Here is a 21,999-nt window from a genome sequence, read left to right on the forward strand (position 1 = left end):
TCTTATACAAAGAATCCAGCTTTTCTTTGTAAGCCATTGGTTCATCAGAAGTCAAGAGCAGGGCTTACAGTCAGGCATCAGCTCACACGTACTATCGGTGTGTCTGTGCCTCACTTCTCATGTAACCCTAATGTAGTCCTAGGATACCTCCTTGGCAATGTGTTAGTAGCTGGAGAACTCCCTACGGTGATGCTGCCCCCGTGGAACGGTCTCTGCTCAATGGAGAATGTCAGTCCTGTTCACATTTGGTAGTCTAATACTGCTACATCTTATCTAGTTTATTTCTAGTTTTATTTTTCTGTTGTTCTCCCCTTGAGTTACATAAGAGTTTTGTTTAGTGATTCCTTGCAAAGAAAGGTTGGTAGAACCCATATTTATTTTTCTAAGTCAATTATTCCTTTTCCTGTTTTCTCCTTGGTTTTTTATGCATTTGTCTGAAAACCTATACTTGAATATGCTTGTGTCACTTCCTGTCTTTTTAATTGGTGAAGAGAGCTTCATAATGGAAGTCATTGTCAGAATTTCCTACATTATGTTCCTAGGTAAGACTGGCCGGCAGTGCAGTCCTGGCCTTCTCGATGACTTTGGAAATTTTCGATTTTTTGTTTGTTTGTTTGTTTTTGTGGTGTTGAGACATTTTGAATAAGACTACTCCATAAAGTTAATTTAATGTATAAGAAAGGTTTTTGTTCACTTTCTCTGTCTAGTTTACTAGTTTTATATTTCATTTGGAATTCTGTTCTTGGCTTACCACACAGTACTTGTATGGCTGTCATTACCTGAGACCCAGGGACCTGCAGCTTCCAGTCAGAGCTGAGACTCATCTGGAGACATTGGGATGCCTCAGACCTTAGTCACTGGATGGCGTCCTACCTCTCAGTCCTTAATGCAGACACAGCCTGTTGTCACAGATTCAGCTCCCTAGAAGCAGACCCTGAGAAGACTGAGAAGAGGGAGGCTAGGGAAAGAAGCAGAAGTGGGCAAAATTAAAAGGTGGCCCTGGTACAGAGAACGGAAGTGGATGCCCTGAGTGGTTTAGGTCATCCCAAGTTCAGCCAGAGGGTTGGACTTTGTGTCTTGGAATTGGCCAGTTCTCAGCTGCTGGCTGAGAAGGAAGTGTTAGACATTTTTTTTTTCCTCCATGGTACAGAATGCATTAGGTGAAGGATTTTTTGTTTGCCCCCAGTATCATAGAGTGGGGTGACTTGGGGTTTTGCTGTAGTCATGGGAGCTTGTAGTATGAAGTAGTACATGGAGACAGATTAGGAAGCAGAGAGAGACTACCAAAGCCAGACTGGACTGTAAACACAAGATGTGCTTATATGCCCTGTGTTTGGCAGCTAGACAGACCCCATTTCCCAAAGTTTCTACAACCTCTTGGAATAGCGCCACCTGCTGGGACCAAGGGTTCAAACACATGAGCCTGTGGGAGCCATTCCACATTCAAACCCTGACGGGGTACATCTGCAGACAAAGAGGCTCCCTTTGTCTTGGGCAGTTTCTGAAGAGGGGGTCACTGTAAGCCCTCTCCTCTCAACAGGCAGGAGAGTCCACGCTTTCGTCCTGAAGGGAGACTGAGTGCCTGGATACCTACTATGTATTCAGCCAGAACTTTCAGCTTGGTTCTTCCTTTAAGAAAAATCAAACAGAAAAGAAACAAATCAAGATCATTTCATGCAGGTAGTATTAGGCTAGCTGAATTCAGTCCAAGCTTTAGAGTTTTGAAAAATGGAACCTGACTGTTAAATCCAATCTTCTCTCCATGATTTTTGCCTGGAAAGCAATGAACATTCTTGGTTGTTTTTGGGTTTTTTTGGGGGGTGGGGGTGGTGGTGGTTTGGTTTGGGGCTCTTTAAACATTCAGATCTTATTTAAATTGAAAAAGAGTCTTTTTGTTATAGTTCACATTAACACCCCTGCTCCATTTACCCCTGTCTCTTCCTTTACTGGTAATATCTCTCCGTCTTGTGTTAAAGCCAAGGTTTGGCATTGGAAGTATTTAACAGCCAGGTTGGGTTCAGTATTGCACCAGGTGGCTAAGCACACTGGGCTGATTGTAGGTGAGTAGGTGACTTACAGTTTCCCATATGGGCCATGATTTATGTCATTTGCCCAGTTTTTTGTTTGTTTGTTCGTTTTGTTTTGTTTTTAAGCCTGGCAGAGGCTTTGTTCCCTGGGGCTTATAAAGATCATTAGACTATACTGTCCATAAATCTATGCTCTTCAGAATGTACTGTATCAGGAGCCTGATGGTGGTGCTTTCCTTTTTCAATCGTTTTTTTACTCCAGAGAAAGTTCCATGTGTATTTTGTGAAAAACACATGCTTCTTCCATTTGAGTCTCAGCAGAATCCCTTCAGGGTGAAGCCTGAAGGTCAGGTATGGCGCAATCCATGCTGAGCCCACTGTCTGCTTTAGAGTGTCCATTCCTAGTCTGTTCCTTGATGGTGGAGCAGCCCAGCCCAGCCCAGCCTAGCCTTGTGCCTCTGGGGGTGAGAGATACTATAGAGGCAACATTCAGGGAAGGAGCCTGAGAAGCAGCCACACAGGACTTCCTTCTGGTATCAGTAAGATTTAGGTTTTCAGGATCCACAAGAACTATTTTGTTTGGAGTCTTAGGACAAACTGATTGTTAAGGGGGGGGGGGGTCAGCGAGGATTTCTCCCTAAAAAAAAACAAGAAAGACTCAGATCCTTCCAGCCAATCCAGTGTAGTCTGTGTGATCATGATCTCTTTTTCTCTACTGTTTCTGAACTTGACTTTGGGAAACTGACTGTAATTTGCTCCTTTTTTCCTGTCTGCTTTATCTGAAAAGATAAATACTCCTTTCCACCATTGTGGGAAAGCCTGCATGGTGGGGATTCTGTAAAGTGGCCTTGCCTTGGCATCCTTCTGTCCTGGGGAAGGTCCAGTTCTTTGTTCTCTCTCCAGGCTTTCTCTCTTATAGGATACTTGTATGGGGAAGCTGAATGCTGTGTAGTAACATATCAGATTCTCCTGGGGAAATCCCCGAGCATCATCTTTGCCTCTGTAACAGTTGGATTGATTATTTGGATCTTTAATATTGGAATTACCCTCAGATATTTTTCATGTCTGAATTTAAGTAACTTGAAAATTGTATCTCTGTTCTTGGTGATTTAAATCCACTTGTTTTATGAAACATTTTTGTTCACCCTTTTCCCATTTATCCATCAATTTTTAACAAATATATCCCATTTCTTCCGCCTCTCTTCCTTTTTCATTAAAAGCCTCTTTTATAGACTCCTGGAATATCAGCCTAGATGGATTATTGACTCATTTTCCATATTTACCACTTTGAATCTAAAAGACTGTCAACTATTTTCATTCCTTTCAAGACAGAAGTACTACACTTGCCGAGCACTACACGTTAAGATAAGCATTGAGAAAACCTCATGCAGTTCTTCCAGGAGTTGTTAAATTGACTCCACTGGGATGCCAGAGCAGACATCTAAACCGCGTTTACCAGACTTGGACTTCTGCATCTTGGTCAGGACCCTATCATTGAAGGGGCTAGGACGACAGCCTTCTACTTCTCTTATCTCTGTGTGGGTTTCCTGTGCTGTGGCTGGACCTCTCTCCCTTCTGTATAGATAGCACCATCATAGCATGGTTTGACAGTGACAGGAGACGCTTCATTTTTGTCACTGGCTTAAAAAACAAAAAAGAAACAGAGTGTTTTAACAAACCAAATAAAGTGTGTGAGCGAAGAAGACTTTGGTCAGATCCTTTTGATAAATTTCACTTTAGGAAATTTCAAAACTATGGGAATGGAAAGTGTTACTTTTCATTCAGGCGGATGGTGTCGGAGGAGGGCAGTGAGAAAGCGAGCCTTGGGAAGATCCGAGTGACCGAAGTGCCTTCCAAACGGAATGCCTGTGCTTTCCACAGCACACTGTCCACTGCAAGCCTCCTCTTCCTGACTCTCACCATTGTGCCGGCATTGCCACCGAAGTCTCCTTGCCTCTGTTCCAGTCTGTGTCACGTGTTGGATAAAATCCTGGAGCACTTCCCATACCATTTAAGGAGTCATTAGTCACTCACATGAGGATGCTTTCTCCATCCCATTTGGATGCGAGTCATAGGAGAGAATGTGTTTTAGGGTTGGTGGATACCACAGGTACCTCATTGTTTAGCCATAACACTGGTGTCCAGTCTCAGTTATATAGAAGAAACTGCTAAAGCAAGGAGTATCTGAAACGGAAGGACACAGAGTCACAGGACAGTGGTTCTCAACATGAGGGTTGCGACCCCTTTGGAGGTCAAGTGACCCTTCCACCGGGGTCTCCTAAGACCATGGGAAAAACACAGATATTTACATTACAGTTCTCAGCAGTAGCAAAATTACAGCTGTGAAGTAGCAATGAAAATAAGTTTATGATTGGGGGTCACCACAACTTCATTAATGGGTCGCAGCGTTAGGAAGGTTGAGAACCACTGTGCTTATAGAATCGGAGCGGTATGTGTTTATAGTACCATCCTCAAAGACTTCAGAAGCCACCGCAAGTGTTGGAGCCTCGTGTTTTTCACTTGTTTAGAGTGGTTGTTGATTTTCTGAGGGATAACGCACAGCACTAGAAATGAACGGTGAGGAATACAGCTTCCAGAGGGGAGTTGATGGAACAGTAGTGATAGAGTAAAATGTCAGTGTCACTAGAAAACAAAAAGCATCATAGGATGCAATGAACGTGCATTTGTAGAAGACTTACATATGGCAAGCTATCTCTACCCTGTAGCTCTAGTGTGGGGATAAAACCTTAGCGTAGTTCATGTGAGCCAGCCTTGTGTGTGCATTTATTCCAAGTACTTGCTAAACTCTTGGGAATAGCTGAGGTGAAGTTTTTAGGTTACCCACCTTCTCCCACATTGTTCTTAAGTACTGCGGGTCAAACCTGGGTTCTTGTGCATTCTGAGCAAACACTCTGCCACAGAGCTGCATCCAGCAAAGTATTTTCAACTTAAATAATTTAAGTTAGAATGAAAACAAATGTGGTTTAAATCATTTAAAAAGAATAAAAAATAAATGCGGTGTTTGTGTTTGGTTTATATGAGCTATTCAGTAAAAATAGGGTAAGGACCCAAAACCTTGATTCAATGAAGCATGGGAAGAGCTATCATAATGTCTATGATTGTGCCCTGTTGCATCCATTCTCCAATAAATGAGGAGACAATGTTCTTCTTTGGGGCCGAGAAAATGTCCATCATGCATATACACCACATTTTCCTTAGCTCCTCCTCTGTTGTTGGATACCTAAGTTGGTTCCATGAGTTAGCTGTTGTGAATAGCTCTGCAGTGAACATTGATGGGCAAGCGTCTCTAACGTGTCGGCTTGATGTCCTGGGGGTAATACCCAGCAGTGGGAGATCTGGGTCATAGTTCTTTAAGAAACCTTCACACTAGGTCAATAGGGGTTAGACTAATTCCCACCGACGGGGTCTAAGTGTTTCACTGTGCCTGGATTTTTTTTTCTTAATGACTGACACTCTGAGTCCATTGACCTAAAATCTCAATGTATTTGTTTGATTTGTATCTTTCTGATGGTTCGTGAGGTTAGGTTGATCATTTTTTTCCATATGTTCATTGGCTATTATATTTCTTCCTTTGCAAATTTGCACATTTATTAATTAGGTTTTTGTCTTCTTGTTATTACCTGGTTTGGGTTTTTGTTTGTTTTTAGTTCTTTGTTTAACCCAGATATTTTCTCTCATTCGGTGGATTTTCTCTTCACTTGATCAACTGTTGCAATAGTTTCTTATCTCGATTAAAGAAGTTGATGGCTGTATAATGCCACTATGATAAGTAACTTGGATGAAACCAAGGCTGGAACAAGTCAGGGAAGCAACTACCTGAGAACAAATTGCAACAGCTGCAGATTGGCAACTACTGCCATTATGTCAGCTAAAGCATGGGGGAAGAGACGGAATTTCTGAAGGACAGAGTTCTCTTCTGAGGCGCAATTATCTAGAGCGCTCAAGAAGCACCATTGAGCAGCAGTCAATGATAGTCGTCAATAGTGTGTGTCAATTGAACGTACAGTGTATTATGACAAACATCAGTAAATGATAATTACTCAATGAGTGTGATATTGGAAGTGCAAAGCCTTTCTTTATCTATGTCCACCTCCCGGATGCCATTATCTAGTGAGATGCATGGCCCATGGGGCTGTCCTCCTGCCTTTCAGATAACAGATTTTCTTTTCTTTTCTTTTTTTTTTCCCTTGACCAGTTGTTCGGGAAGAACCTACCCCTACTATACAGCAGGTTCAGCAGGTACAGCAGCCTCACCAGGTACAGCAAGTACAGCAGGCCCAGCCTGCTCAGCAGCCTCAGCCGGCCCAGCAGCCTCCGCAGCAGACAACCAAGACTCAACCGGCCCAGCAGCCTCCGCCGCCGGCCCAGCAGCCTCAGGCGGCCCAGCAGCCTCAGCAGACTCCACCAGCACAACAGGCCCAGCAGCCACAGCAGAGTCCTCAGCCTCAGCAGCCTCAGCCGGCCCAGCAGCCTCAGCAGCCTCAGCAGACCCCACAGGCGGCGGCGGCGCAGCAAGCCCAGCAGGCTCAGCGGCGGTCGGCTGTCTTTCTGTCCTTTAAGCCCCCAATTCCATGCCTGCCCTTGCGCTGGGAGCAGCAGAGCAAGCTTCTTCCTACTGTGGCCGGAATTCCTGCCAGTCGAGTTTCCAAATGGAGCACGGATGAGGTATGTTTGCATTCATCGCTTCGTTTTGTTATCAGACTTGGTCTACGAGGCAAGGATATTGGCATCGTGTGTGATAAACCATGCATGGACTGGGTAGTGTCTAGGCTTCCTAGGTCTTCTTTTTTTTCTTTCCCGATGAGAGATAATTTGTTTAGAGGGAACGACCTAAGCTATATGTTTCAAATACTTTTGGCCCTCAGCATTTTGGATCCCAACTATTTTTTTTTTTTTTTCAATTAAAAACTTAGAATTTTGATGTTTTTGACAGGTGTCAGAATTCATTCAGAGCTTGCCTGGGTGTGAAGAACATGGAAAGGTGTTTAAGGATGAAGTAAGTGTTCCACTCTGTTGTGAAATGTTTCTTAATGGGATCAAAGCACGGAGAAATACCAGTGAGGACGTGTGTTAAACTGGCAGTCCTGAAGAGATGAGTTGTGTCAAAGTCCACAACTGGTGTGTAGTTGCATTACAAGCAGCATTAACCACTTGAATTAAAATGTCTCACAGAAGATAAGATGAGGTCTGAAGGAAAGCCTGCATGAGCATTTCAGGATCCTGCACAGTAGCACTAGACTCATTATAAAACTCCCCGCAAAACTTAATAGCATGCTCTTATACAGTTTATAGCGCAGAAATGAGCCAAAGGAAGAAATGAGCGGTATTTTAATATGGTGAGGTTTTTTTCTCATTATTTTAATTTCAGATACCATCCTAACAGTATCCATTTGATGCTCAGAATAAAGACTACCATTCGAGCCAGGAGCAGGCTTAGATCTTACCTATGTCTCAGTAATATGTGCAAGAACAGGAATTTATTACCATCTACCCTGAGATTATCTTTTGAAAAAGCATTTATTTATTTCGAGTTAGTGTACGAATTAGCAGGTTTCCTTGTGGTGTTTTCACATACACTGTGTTTGGCTCATGCCCTCCCTCACAGGGTTTTCCCCCATCTCTGTGTTCGATGCCCCCTCCTTGTCCCATTTTGTCCCCAGTATTCCTTATTCAGCTTTCATGTCACATATATAGTCCATCCATCACCCTTCCCATCCTGCTTCCTTAATACCTCTTCAAATTAGAAGCTAGTATTGTATATGAGATGGCATGCACTATTCAGCTTTGAGCCTGGTTACTTGACTTAATATAGTCATTTCCAGACCCGACTATTTTTCCTGCAAATTTCATAATTTTATTTTTCTTTGTTGGCTGAATGAGATTTTATCTGGTGGACACTAGTCCTCCTGGACCAGGAGCTCCCTGACCTGTGTGACCTTAGCTTAGGCAGTTGCTGCTTAACGGTTATAATGACATTATTTCCAAATAATAAAGTTCACATTCTGAGCAACTAGGGTTTAGGGATCCAACATAGAATAAAAGAGGGGCTGGGAAGGTGGCTCAGTGGTTAGCAGCACTGCTCTTCCAGAGAACACAGGTTTGATTCCCAGCACCCACATGGAGACTTACAACTGTCTGTAACTCCAGTATCAGGGGATCAGACACCTTCCATCCTCCATGGGCAATGCACACATTCAGATCACAGTCATACATTCAGGCAAAACATCAATACACAGGAAATAAAAATAAAGAAAAAAACTTTTAGAGAATTTGCAGCTGGGCATTGTGGTACACACCTTTAACCCCAACATTCCAGAGGCAGGTGGATCTCTGTGAGTTCAAGGTCAGCCTAGTCTATATGATGAGTTCTAGGACAGCCATGGCTATGTAGAGAGACCTTGTCTCCTAAAACAAAAACAAAAACAAAGCAAACAAAAAAGAATTTTCAGGAGACACAGCTTAACCCCCATCAAGTCATTCATTGTGGTCAGATTTTTCTGTTGTTCAAAATGGGGAAATTGAAGAAGAAATTAATTAATGTGTCTTAAGACCATCCAATTTCTTAAAGGCTGAAAGTCTATATATACATACACACACACACATACATATATATATAAAATCTGTCACATTTGTCACCCTACTAAACCAAATAATCATTTTTATCATGTTGTGGCCTTGAGTTTCGAAGTGTCCTGTTCTGTAATACAGCTTTTCACCTTAGAAGGGGCCCAGAAAGAAGAGGATTTACACAATTACCCTAATAGTAGAAGAAACAACCTGTGGTCTGTGATGTTTAACACTGGCCTCACATTCTTCCACCCATACTGTGTGTTGTTTCTCTTCTGCTGAGGGAGGCTAAGTATGGTCATGCCAGACAAAAATACCGTCTTGATTTTCCTCATGGTAGAAGACTAAATCTGTTGGGTGTTTATGTGTAACTGGTTCTTTGCCGGAATTCTCTTATGTCCCAAAAGCATTATTATCTTCTGTAACTAAAAACCCTACGTACTCTTCTTGACTCAGTACCTAATTCAGAGGAACACAAGAAGGTTTGGGGCGGGGGAAAGGCTCAGTGGGTGAAACTTGCAGCATAAACATAAAGACCTCTGAATCCCCACCACTCACATAGAAAGCCAGGCATGGCAGCATCTGTCTGAAACTCCAGCACTGAGAAACAGACAGGTGGGTCCCTGGAACTCACTGGCTAGACAGTTGAGCTGGAATGGCAAGCTCTAGGTTCAGTGAGAGACCCTGCCTCAAAGAAAAAAGATGGAGAGCTATTCACAATTGAACTCTGGCCTCCTACACACACACACACACACACACACACACACACACACACACACACAGGCACACACATACGTGCACACGCACATTTTAAGTTATAAGAGAGTATGGCCACTTCCTACTTTCCTGAAGTTTCAGACAATTGAGTTTTACCTTGTTGATGTGTGATTTTAGGTAAGAAAGACCAAAAGATTGGGAATATTGTGTTCATCAACTCTGGTAGAAACCTTATTATTGCTATGAAGTCAGTTGATATTACAGCACATAGCTTTGGATGGTCCCACAACAATGCATCTGGTTAATCCATATTCCTTTGTTTGTTTTTTCCCTACCTTTACTTCAGCAAATTGATGGAGAAGCATTCTTACTTATGACCCAAACGGACATTGTTAAAATTATGAGCATTAAGCTGGGCCCAGCTCTCAAAATTTTCAATTCTATCCTGATGTTTAAAGCTGCGGAGAAGAACTCCCACAATGAACTGTGAAGACGAGGGATTCTGGTACCTTCAGCTTCTGCTTTAAAGCTCATCATGTTTATTCAAAGCACAAGGGGGGTTCTAGCTCCTGAGTGAGAAGTCTTCAGGACTCCAAGAGCAGCACTCGGGGACCCCATCCGTCCCACCAGACTGCGTGTGTAGGAAACGCCTGGGCTTCTCATCAGCTACTGTCCAACAGCGGTCATCCTTCTGTTCTGCTCACTGAGCTAAACGTATCTTTGTAAATCTTTTGGAGGTGGGGGGAGGGTGGGGACACCGGGGGCTTCATTATTTATGGATGGGGGGCAAAATAAGAACTTTCGGCATTTTGTAAACATTGTTGGGTTCTCTTTCATGTACACTCTCTTTTTTTCAATACTTTCAGAAATCTTTTTATATAACTGAATTTCAACCTAAACCAAATCCGTTGAATCCTGGCTGAGTTTAGCCTGGGACTAGCGTCGGTCGTGTTCGCCGTGTGCCATATTTGGAATTACAGCATTAGCCAAGTGTAACTTTGCGAGTCACGAGATTGCCTAACTATGTGTTATCCTTTGTCGGGACTGAAGAACTGTAAATACGACCTTTCTTTGAATCCATGTTTTTACTTTTGCACGCATTATGAATTGTTAAACAAATTACTTTTCACCAGCATCTTTACTGTTATTACCAAAAAAAAAAATGTATATAAAAGTACGGAATTGAGAAATAAAATATATGAGCCTACTTAGATTTGAATGAAGTAGTGTATCTGAGCAGAGTCAGTTTTGTACATCATGGTGCCCATGTGTTTACAGCAGTCAGCATCAGAGGATTGTGTGGTTACATTCCAGGGGATGTTGATCAGCAGCTTGATTTATGAGATTATTGTGTGCATCTCTGTAAATGACGTGCAAGTAACCGGTGCTTCATAGCAAAGGACTCATCTCGTTGATGGAAACACTAACCGTTCAAGAGATCCCATCAGTCTCCCAGGCCCTCCAGGCCCTCCAGACCCACGGGATTTCCTCAGTGAGCCGAGAAGCAGAGCGTGGATCTTCCTGCACAGACCTGGTGTGAGAGGGTAATACCAGCAGACCAAAAAATTCTCCATACTCACGAGTCGAGGGAGCGGTTCCCAAAGCCAAGGTTCGGGAACCTCCAGTGTGGAAAGATTCCTTCTCCTATAAAATATTTTGCCTTGATTTTTAAGCATCTGGATGCACTTTAAATGAAAGCCCTTGGTTATTTATAAATTCATAGCTGGCGGTGTTTCTTTTGTAAGCATGCACTTCTAGGGGAAAGGTAAATTATTTTGTCGGTCTTTCGATGTACTTTCTAATTCCAGGATTAGACATTTGTTCAAGGACTGCTTTAAAAATAGAGAGTTCAGTAGCATGCTGTCGGGACTCTGGGGAAAGGCCCACCTCTCTCCATAAACTCTTTAATGTTTTCTGATGTAGGACTTCCTTTGATGTGCCATGGTAGGAGTTTATTATCAGTCCTTTGCATTTGTCATGATTCAAGGTAAAACAGGGTCCGTGACATCTGCAGTGTCCAATTCATTTCTTTGCATGAATCTGCTAAATAAGCTTTTTATTGTTATTTTTTTTTTGCCTTTTTTGTTGTGTTCAGTATTTGTACATTAACTTGCACTTGTTACATGTGATATGAATGAAATAAAATCTTAAGTACAGATTGTTTTTATATATGTATGATTTTTAAGAAAGTTATTAAACAGGAGAAGTAGGGGAAAAACAGGAATATCATATCTAAGAAGTTATGTAAGGCGTCGGTAGATATTAGAATACCTACCTGGCATCTATAAAACAACAACAAACAACAGCAACAACATTAAAGATACCGAGCCGGGGCAGTGGTTGCTCATGCCTTTAATCCCAGCACTCGGGAGGCAGAGCCAGGCGGATCTCTATGAGTTCAAGGCCAGCCTGGTCTACAAAGCGAGTTCCGGGAAAGGCGCAAAGCTACACAGAGAAACCCTGTCTCAAAAAACCAAAATAAATAAATAAATAAATAAATAAATAAATAAACAAACAAACAAACCGTAAGACTGGGGAGATGCCTCCATTGCTAACGTGCCTGTACAATAGTGTGAAGACCTGTACCCATGCACAAACCAGGCACATCTCCCCATTGCTGTGGGGGCAGAGACAAATGGATACCTGAAGCTCATTGGCCAGGGAGCGTAGCTGAATTTATAAACTCCAAGTTTAGTTAGAAGCCATGCCTCCAAAGAGCATTGGTAGTGTAATGCAAGAAATACGCAGAATACTGATAAAAGGGCTATTTATTCCAGGAATATATAAATATTCAGGGGGAGGGGGAGACTCACTAATGCAGGATAAGGCAGATTCAGTCACAGAATCCTGGAAGGCTGAGAACAGGTCCCATGCTGGTTGACGCCGCCTGATTTGGTTCCCACCATCCAAGAGTGCAAGAGCAAAGGGCCCACTTACATGCTCCCCAGGTCTTAAGCTAGCCAAGAGGCCACATCCTAGGCCTGGCTGGTACCTCAAGGCCATAGGTGGACCAAATACCCACCACATTAGTGAGGCTAGAGAAATAGGTGCATGGTTAAGAGTACTTGGCTCTCACTCCTCTGCAGCTCCAGTTCCAGGGGATCCAGTCCCCTCGTCTGGCCTCCACAGGCATTAGGCACATACACGGTGTACAGACTTACATGCAGACAAACAGTCCTAGTTGTTGTTTTTTTTTTTTTTAAAGAGGAAGTCGGTGCAGAGAGTAGCAACACAAGGAGACACAGGAATACAGGAGATGGACCAGTGGCCCACACATAGACACACATGAACAAGTACACACCCCACAAAAAACGTCAGTGTGTGTGGCAGGGTGACAACAAAGCAATCTAGTGACTGTAAGAGCGAGTGTTTTTGTCAATGTACTCAGATGATAGGGTAAGTATTTAAAAACAAAAAGCTTCAAAAACCACATTCTTAGCCCAAGTTGTTTTCATCTGTATTGAGAGTATTTTTTTTCTTTCTTATTTAAAGTGTATGCTGTAATGAAGGAGGGTTTTTTGTTTTTTTTTTTTTTGTTGTTGTTGTTGTTTTTTTTTTTCGAGACAGGGTTTCTCTGCGTAGCTTTGCGCCTTCCCTGGAGCTCACTTGGTAGCCCAGGCTGGCCTCGAACTCAGAGATCCGCCTGGCTCTGCCTCCCAAGTGCTGGGATTAAAGGCGTGCGCCAGCACCGCCCAGCGAAGGAGATTTTTAAATCTTATTAAAGATTTCCCTCAGGGCTACACAGAGAAACCTTGTCTGGAAAAACAAAACGAGAAAGATTTCACTCCTAAGCAGTACGCTGTTCTGTTGGAAGAAAAGCAGAACATTGACCATTCTTGGGTGGCATAGGATTCACTGTACTTCAAGCATGTGATCTTTCACTGTCCCGTCACTGAAGTATGGTCTAGGTGTTAAGGGAGGGAATAGGAAGAACTGATGGTAAGGAATCCCCGGAGTAGAAACAGGCCTAGGATGAGGCAACAGGGAAGGGTGCGTTTGTGGGATGCATAGGGACGGTCCGTGCGGTTCTGGAAGATTTAACGCACTGTGCAGGGGCAGATGAAACCTGCCTACCCACCCGTGTTTACCACTGACCGCATTTACATCTACATTCAGTGGGCTCACATCCCAAAGAAAACAGTGTGTAAGAGCCAAGCAAAGTTGAAAGTTTCCCAAGTGTTAGCACCAAACCAGGCTCAGAGAGACACACCCTGAGAAAGTAACACAGACATGACTCAGCCCATGCCAACACTTTCATTTGTGAGGTTTAGAGCCCAGCTGTCCCACATCCCCACCCTGTCACTCTGCCCAGCCTGAGCATAACAGAGACACTCAGACTATGACCCTCTAAGGAAAGATGTACCTCAGAAATTAGTAAACCCAGATTTAAGGCAGATTGTGAAATTTTTAAACAATGGGTTAGAAGGGGTAATTTGAGGAATAAAAACCTGTAAGGAAGTTATTATATTTTAGCAAAAAGGGAAATTAAAATTTTCGACATTTTTTAAAAGTTTGTCTGATGAAAGAATCCAGAAAATGATTACCCGATTGTGTTGCAAGTGTTAACACATTGAAATCTCTGCAATATCCAGAATGACCCTCCCCCATCTTTCAGAATTAGGAAATAACATGCTATTTTGATGTCGCTATCAAGGCACACTTAAACTATCGTTTTACAGTTTTTCCTGTAGAATTCTTCAGAAAACAGAATTCCCTGAGTCTTGTTAGATCCCAGAAGCATTGTCTGACTATTATGAAAAAAACAAACATATTTCCAATGTGACCATTGCACGTGGGCTGAGCCTGGAGAGAAGGAACCATGGAAGATGGACGTGCCCGCTGACCCTGCACCACAAAGACCACCTACCAGGGAGGATGCTTCAAGATTGTGGCTATCCTGTGCTCAGTCATGATAGAAGGAAACCAAAACATAGCAGACCAGGCAGGCTGCCATGTGGGGTAAGGAAACTGAGGAGTATGTACTTTTAAAAATATATATATATATTGAAGTTCAAGATGTTTCCAATCACTGTTCTAACCAAAGAGACTGAAGAGGCAGCTGGCAGGTTGCGGCTGTCCAACTCAACGATTTTCAAGCCGTCACCCTGAGTTAAATTCAGGGTCAGACCCTAACGGGGAGGATTTTACCTCACCGTGTCTTTTAAAAGCTGACACTCCTGACACGCATGTAACCTTGGCCGTAGAATTCCTATGAACTCAGATCAAATTCAGAGCCTTTAAGCAGTGTTTTATTACCAAACCTAACAGAGAGCTTAAGTATCTAAGGGAAGGACAGGGGCATCAAAAATTCATGGACACTTGAGACAACATGACTTCTTCAATCCCTGCCTCTCAGGCAACCAACCCTAAATCAATCTGCAATTGTTTATGAATCGTCAGCTGCCCTAGAGGTTAATTTTGTTACTCTTAAGTGATGGAAGCTTGAGATCGGATTTCATTTCCTTTCGAAGACAGGAAACAGGGACTCTGCACATCCAAGATCAACGTCTCCAGGAAGTTAAAGGTTTGGGACAGTCTTCTTGGATGCTGAATCCCAAATACATGAAAGGCAGCCACCAAGGCAGCCAGGGCTGTGACACAGTCACCCTCCTTGGCGAGCTTCTCTCTGTCCAAGTACAGAGAAAACTCACCGCCGTTGATACGGAAAGGGTTTTTAACTTCCAACACAGGGAATGGACGTGTGCACCTAGAAAAGATGAATGACGTCACCACCCACTGATATGTAAAACAGCTAAATGATAAAGCATGCCTGGACCTCATACAATACTGCAGTGAACTAGTTACAATATAGCCTAACCCTGAGTATGATACAAGGACTTGAACAGACCACTGACCTTATAAATGAGTTATAGGAAGGCATAAAATGAATGGCCATAAACATCCTGCGTACCTTCTCATTCACAACGACAAAAAGGCTGGGATCATCCCGAAAAACATCTGGGAAGAGTAAACATGTGGCGGTCATCTCCATATCTGTCAGAGCAAGCACGTCCAAGTAAATGAAATGGACTTTAGGATGTTTTAAGAAAAGCTACCATGAAGATGTTGGGCTTGCTTTTTATTAAATTATTGTTACCTTCCATTGTGAAGAGCAAATCTCCTTAAGTGAGTACTTCACCACCATTTTTTACATGCGTATGTGTGGTCTGTGTACATATGTGTACGCATCTTGACGTATGTGTGGGTGTGCATGCAAGTGCGTGTGGATACCCAAAGTGTCTTCCTCTATTTATTGAAGCAGGATCTCCTGCTGTACCTGGAGTTTGCACAATCAACTAGTCCAGTTTGCTGGCTTGCCTCAGAATCCTGTTTCTGCCTCCTGAGTGCTGGGATTGCAGATGGCGAGAACACCTGTCTGGCTTTTCCGTGGGTTCTGGGGTCCAGAACTTCAGTCCTTATACTTGCACAGTGAACACTCATCATCTCCCCACCCCTCATGACCATTTTTAACCAAGAATTTCTAGTGAAAACTTCCAAACTTTAGGCTAACTCTTTAGGTCATGGCCAGCAGAGGCCAAAGGTGCTGTGTCCATTTACAAGGATGATTCAATTTGCTTGGCCTTGCAGTGTGTCTTATAAAATTAAAGGATACAAGTGCCCACAATAACTTTATAACATTGAGTGTGCTTTTTAAACCTTTTTCTCTCTCTCATTTGAAAAATTCTTCCTTGTCTCATTGAATTTCACTAATTGCAACAAAAACGCTTATGTCTGTAGTTGCAGAAATGGCTGAACCTCACCCCCACACCCCTGGGCTTCACTGACACTTCAACACTCCTTCATCTGTATAGTGTTTCATCTCCTCTTGCAGTGCAGTATTGATTGAATTGTCCACCTCTGAAAAGGTAGTCAGAATATTTTCTGAGTAGAATTCCAGAATACGCCTTGTTTTCTTATAAATATCTGTTCTTGTGAGAAGTTGGACTTCTCAGAACATCTGATAGGAGGAAGGAATACATATGTCAGGCCATGTGTAAAGATTATTAGCTTTCATAATATACGGAAGTCGATATCTCATTAACTTTCACAAAAGACTTAGAATATATACCTGAGTTTTTAGTAGCTTAGTGTAGTGAATGCAGATAAGGAGGAAGAGAATGGAAGTCTGAAGTGAATAGCAAAACAAATAATGGATACAGAATTAAAACTTTGGTATCTGGCGTGGTGGCACATGCCTGTAATCCCAGTGTTTGGGTCGGGGGTAGCGGGGGAAGTGATCTCTGAGTTCCAGACCAGCCTTGTCTACAGAGTGACTTCTGGGACAGCTAAGACTACATAGAGAAACCCTGTCTTGAAAAACAAAATAAAGCAACAATAACAATAACCTTAGGGAAACTTGTGTTCCTCTTGTTCTATTTTAAGGAATTGGATGTTTTCCAATACTGAATTGATAATAAGGCCAATTACAAATTAAAATTTTAGATATAAATTCCACTAAATGAGGATCACAAAAAGTGAAAACACATGGATATTGGCTGTTTGGTCACACCTGTAGAATTCTAGATCCATTTCTTTATATAAACCACATTGCTACCATTACAGTTCATCTTTATAAACTTGACATAAATCTAGACATAGCAGGGAAGAGAGACTCTCAATTGAGAAATGTCCTCTGTTAGATTGGACAGTGGGGATGTATGTGGTCATCCTATTAACTGCTAATTAATGTAGGAGGGCCCAGGTAGCACCTGCCTGGGATTTGTAAGAAAGGGAAGCCAGGGGAGCAAGCTAGTAAGCAGTGTTCCTCCAAGGTTTCTGCTTCAGTTCCTGCCACCAGGTTCCTGCCTCCAGGTTCCCGCCACCAGGTTCCTGCCTCCAGGTTCCTGCCTTGGCTTTTCCTGATGATGGACTGTGTAACCTATAAACCAAATAAGCCAAGTTGATTTAGGTCTGTGTTGTCACAGCAACAGAAACCAAACTAGAACCTTGTTAAGCTTCAGCAGCATCCAGCAAACAGAAACACTAATGGATTTCCAGACAGAACTCTTGAAAAATACCCAATCTTAGGACCCTAAGGGAGTGTTTCAGAGACTGTAGTTTAAGATGAGTTAAACAACATACATGTGGAGGAGTTGACCTCCAGGTTAAACAAAAACCCAATGGAAGCCTCTTGACTCCAAACTTCTTTTCCCTACCTTTCTCAGAATGTTTTAAATTTGTCCTCCCAGAGAATTCCACCCCCACGGCCCCTCCCCCTGTGTTGACAGAATGAAGCCATCAGACCCTTGCTCATCTACACCAGTATGAATTAATTTAGTCACCACTGTCCCTAAAATTGTAGCATTTAACATTACCCACGGTGCCTCACAGTTCCTTAGATACATTGGTAAATCATAAATGGACCAAAGAATAGGTCTGAAAGTTAACTCTTTCTAAGCTGGAACTCATCTTCATCGAGGCACAGTGGCTCTGGTCAAGCAGCTCTCACGGGAGCACTGATCCTTAGGAAAGAGCTTTCACCAGGCAGGCAGGAAATCAACTGTTAAGAAGGTCAAAACTTCTCTGGGCTTAGGGCCTAGAGTTCTGGGGTTTTTGTTTTGTTGTTGTTTGCTTTTGTGTTTGTTTTTGTTTTTTCTTTATTTTGAGATAATTTCAAGTTGATAGTAAAGTTTAAATCAGTAGAGCTTACAGATGCCCTTCATGAAGACCCACTTGACAATAAGCTGTACACACGATGCCCCTTAATTTTCCTACGTGCACTTCCAAAGCACAAAGACACTTAAAATTGGGGACTCTAATTTTCTGTCTCATTCAGATTTGCTGGTAGTTTCAATCTTATTCTTTCTAGATACAGGGTCACTTGTGTGATTTTTTTTTTAAAGATTTATTTATTTATTATGTTTACAGTATTCCATTTGCATGTATTCCTGCAGGCCAGAAGAGGGCACCAGATCTCATTACAGATGGTTGTGAGCCACCATGAATTGAACTCAGGACCTCTGGAAGAGCAGTCAGTGCTCTTAACCTCTGAGCCATCTCTCCAGCCCTTGCGTGATGTTAATGCCATGTCTCAAACCAGGTCTCTAGCCTGAAATAACCTCTGGATTTCTTGGGCATTTTTGAAAAGTGGTTCATCACTATGTATACCCTCCCTCCCTGTTTGTGTGGTGTTTCTCCAGGGCTTATGCATTTGGGTAATAAATACTTGCCTTTCTCACTGTATCAGGAGCACTAAATGGGAATTTGTCCCGATACTGAAGATACTAACTTTTATCAATTGATTAAGTTGGAATCTACTAGCTCTCCACTTCTCAGTGTCTGAACTCTGTTGAATTTTATGAGACGATATATTGAGAATAACTATTTTTATATGGATTTTTGACACAAGATTTTTGCTAGGGAGCCTATGGAGTCCAGAATGACTTGGAGCTCACTATGTAGCCCAACCTGCCTCCTGCCTCACAGATGCAGGGATTATAGATGAGTGCCAGAACACCTGGCCAGCTCACGTAACTTTATCTACCAGATTTAATACCCATTGATGCAAATATCACTGTGTTCACTGCCAAGTGGCACTTGGCTTATCTGTCTTTTCTAAATATATTAGTTGGCACTCTACTTACCGTGAGGTAGGATTTTTCTCTTCTACATTTATTTACTTATTTGTAACACAACATACTAATAAATTTCACTCAAAGGGTTACAAATATGATCCTCAAAATATTTATATAATTTTAAGTTTTCTAGATTTTGCCAGTAGAGGTTATGTCCTCTTGACATAGTCTAATAGTTGGTGAACATTTCCTTAATTGTGGCATTTCACAGTATTTCAGGCTTATCATATATACTATATATATAGTATGTATATGTGTATCTATAGTATGCGTGTGTTTCTTAGGTATAGAGTCCATAATGTCTCTCAAAATATCTTATTCTTTCTATTGGAAAATGCCATTTAGAAACTAAAATTTCAACCTCCAAAATGTGCCTCTTCCTACAGAAATGTTATTGCTTAGGCTTTTGCATAGAACAATGTTGAGGAATGTGTTCTATATACTGTGAGTGTTGTTGGAATCAAAATAGAGTAAGTAATTTCAAATACTAGCAAAAGAGAAGCTAACAGGTCACAAAGGAGGATTTCACATGGACATAGGCCTCATCAAAGGGCCACCACCAAAACCTCTGTCACAACCATAACTGTGCACAAAGGCCACCACAATCTTATACACACAAAAGACTTCTGCAAGGACACTTAGCTAGCTGCCTGTTTAACCTTGATACTGACCTTATAGCCAAGGATTATATTTCAAAAGCAGTTTATGTGATCTTCCTCCTTTTGATTTTTAGATCCTGTTTTTTTCTTCCTTGACTATTATGCTGACTCCTTAGGATAGCCAATAAAATCGCACTGCAGTTTCCATTTTCAAATCCAGTGTCCTCTGAGGACCTCCATCTGCCATTTAAGTGACAAGGTAGAGAAAGAGAAAAACAAGTAACTGTTTATGTACCTGTACATAAATAGAAACGACCACAATGGCACTTTGTAATCTAGTGCAGTTCACGGAGCTTTCTCTAGCCTTTCTCTTTCTATGCTTCTAACTCGGCAGCAGTAATGCCTGCCACTATCCTCAGGGCAGATACGGTCACCAAACTCCCAACGAAAAAGTCCTTCTCCACAACTTAAATCACTTTTCCTTTGTTCATGTATTGGAAAATTTCTGCTGACTGGTCTTCAAGTCCACCCTTGCTCTGGTTTTCACTATGCTGTTAAGCCTACCCAGTGAGGCACTCACTTGAAATAATGTGTTATTCAATTCTAAATTTCTATTTCTTTTTCTTTCCTTCTCCCCCCGTCCCCCTCCCCCCGCCCTATATTCATTGTGTCTGCTGAGATTTCCCACAGACATGATGCATCGGGTTGAGTGGCCCTACTATGCTTCTATCACCCTGGAGCAACTGACTTGACAGACTGGAGCAGCCTTTGGAAGGCTGGGTCACAGGCTGGACCAATCGAACGGCCATATGAGCTAGGTGGGGATAAAGCTTGGCAGGGCTGTTTATACTCCAAACCGGTGTTCAATGTACAGTCCTGGCTCTTCCGTAGTCAGGGCTCGTGAGTCCAGAAATCTAGCATAGCAACCAGAGCAACACAGCTCACTACCTGGGTGTTACCTAGCAACTCCCTGGCAGGGAGTTTGTATCAGCTGGTTTCCCTTTACAGGGTGCTTAAATTTGGACTGTCAGTCAATGAAGAACTGGTTGTTCCTCCTGGCCTGCCAGACTTTATCCTTTGTTTGGGCAAGTTTGTTCTGAGTTTTGCCCTTGACTGGGAAAAACCAAGCCTAGGGGTGATTCTTACTCACAAGGCGTGGACTTCTGGATGCTACATGAGTGTGTGAGCGCTTGGACTCACCACACCAGGCCCAAGCTCTTATCAACTCTCAGTGTTTCTCAGTCATGGAGCAGCCTCACTTTTCAAGGCTTTAGGGAGACCAGACCCCAAACAGTGAGCTTCTCTTCCCATGTCTCCCACTTCTTCCAGAATCCTGTCCAGCAAACAACAGTTGTCCATCATTCCCAAAGTCCAGGCTCTTCCTGTTGGGCTGAGTGGGACCCCTAAGTGATGCTCACCCCTACCTGTCAGTACAGCTACCTCAGTGTGGCTCTGCCAGTGCCTCCCCTACCAAAGATCCCAGTCCAAGGAAGCCTGGAACTAAGGCCTGCAGGCAATTGCCTCGTCGTGTTGTCTGTTTTGGTTCCTCAGCTTTATCCATGCTGGTGGTGAAGGCCCAGGTCCATATCCCTACTCCACTAGAGTAAAAGCAAAACTCAGATTCTTTACAAACTTTTTTTTTTTTTTTTTTTTTTTTTTTTTGGTTTTTTGAGACAGGGTTTCTCTGTGTAGCTTTGCGCCTCTCCTGGGACTCACTTGGTAGTCCAGGCTGGCCTCGAACTCACAGAGATCCGCCTGGCTCTGCCTCCCGAGTGCTGGGATTAAAGGCGTGCGCCACCACCGCCCGGCACAAACTTTTTCCATGCTCCATTAGCTTGGTTCTTGGGTGTTTCCGTGAAGTTATGAGTTTGGTTTGCTTTTGAGTCAAGGTCTCCTATGTTGCCCAAGTTGGCCTTAAACTCCCTAGCATAAAAGGTTCCCCTTGCTCCAACTTCTGATTGGTCGGGATACCAGTTTCAAACCACAAAACCCACTTTCACTTAGCTCAGTTGTTGCAGCTGCTTCACAGGAAGGAGGAAGTGATAGCACCTCAAAGGGGCTCTAGAAACTTCAGGTGTTTAATTTTTTTTCCTCCTCCCTCCAAAATCCCTGCCTCACCTGACTTTCATCATATCCCTGAAGCCCAGGGACAGAAGCCTAGTTGAAGTTTTATACAATCTAATGTTATTTTATTTTTAATTTTTAAATTTTCTGTTGAAGCCAGGTGGTGGTGGCACATGCTTTTAATCCCAGCACTCGGGAGGCAGAGGCAGGAGGATTTCTGTGAGTTCAAGGCCAGCCTGGTCTATGGAGTGAGATCCAGGATAGGCTACAAAGCTACACAGAGAAACCCTGTCTCAAAAAATAAAAAATTCTGTTGAAAGAGTTTTAAAGGAAAGGATTCTAGTGTTTATGAGGTGGCGAAGCATCAGTTTAACTGCCAGGGCCCCTCCCCACAACAGCTACTTTTCTGCCTCAGCACCTACATGCCCA

General features: G+C 42.7%; 2 protein-coding genes across 10 annotated transcripts in view; one reads left to right on the top strand and one right to left on the bottom strand.

Annotated features, from left to right (window-relative positions):
- The window catches only part of L3mbtl3 (L3MBTL histone methyl-lysine binding protein 3), a 114,039-nt gene extending 103,500 nt beyond the window's left edge, over nt 1–10,539 (top strand). For all 9 annotated transcript variants that reach the window (XM_028877381.2, XM_028877386.2, XM_028877383.2 and 6 more), the window contains 3 exons: nt 6,244–6,713; nt 6,982–7,044; nt 9,679–10,539. In XM_028877381.2, the coding sequence (XP_028733214.1) occupies nt 6,244–6,713; nt 6,982–7,044; nt 9,679–9,822 (677 nt within the window). In that variant the 3' untranslated portion in view covers nt 9,823–10,539. The remainder of the gene's footprint in view (nt 1–6,243; nt 6,714–6,981; nt 7,045–9,678) is intronic.
- A 4,024-nt stretch (nt 10,540–14,563) lies between these two features.
- The window catches only part of Samd3 (sterile alpha motif domain containing 3), a 50,873-nt gene continuing 43,437 nt past the window's right edge, over nt 14,564–21,999 (bottom strand). The window contains 3 exon segments of the mRNA XM_037200301.1: nt 14,564–15,039; nt 15,233–15,326; nt 16,119–16,290. Of these exon segments, the coding sequence (XP_037056196.1) occupies nt 14,760–15,039; nt 15,233–15,326; nt 16,119–16,290 (546 nt within the window). The 3' untranslated portion in view covers nt 14,564–14,759.

Source organism: Peromyscus leucopus, chromosome 8a (assembly GCF_004664715.2).
Source record: "Peromyscus leucopus breed LL Stock chromosome 8a, UCI_PerLeu_2.1, whole genome shotgun sequence".
Lineage (NCBI taxonomy): Eukaryota > Metazoa > Chordata > Mammalia > Rodentia > Cricetidae > Peromyscus > Peromyscus leucopus.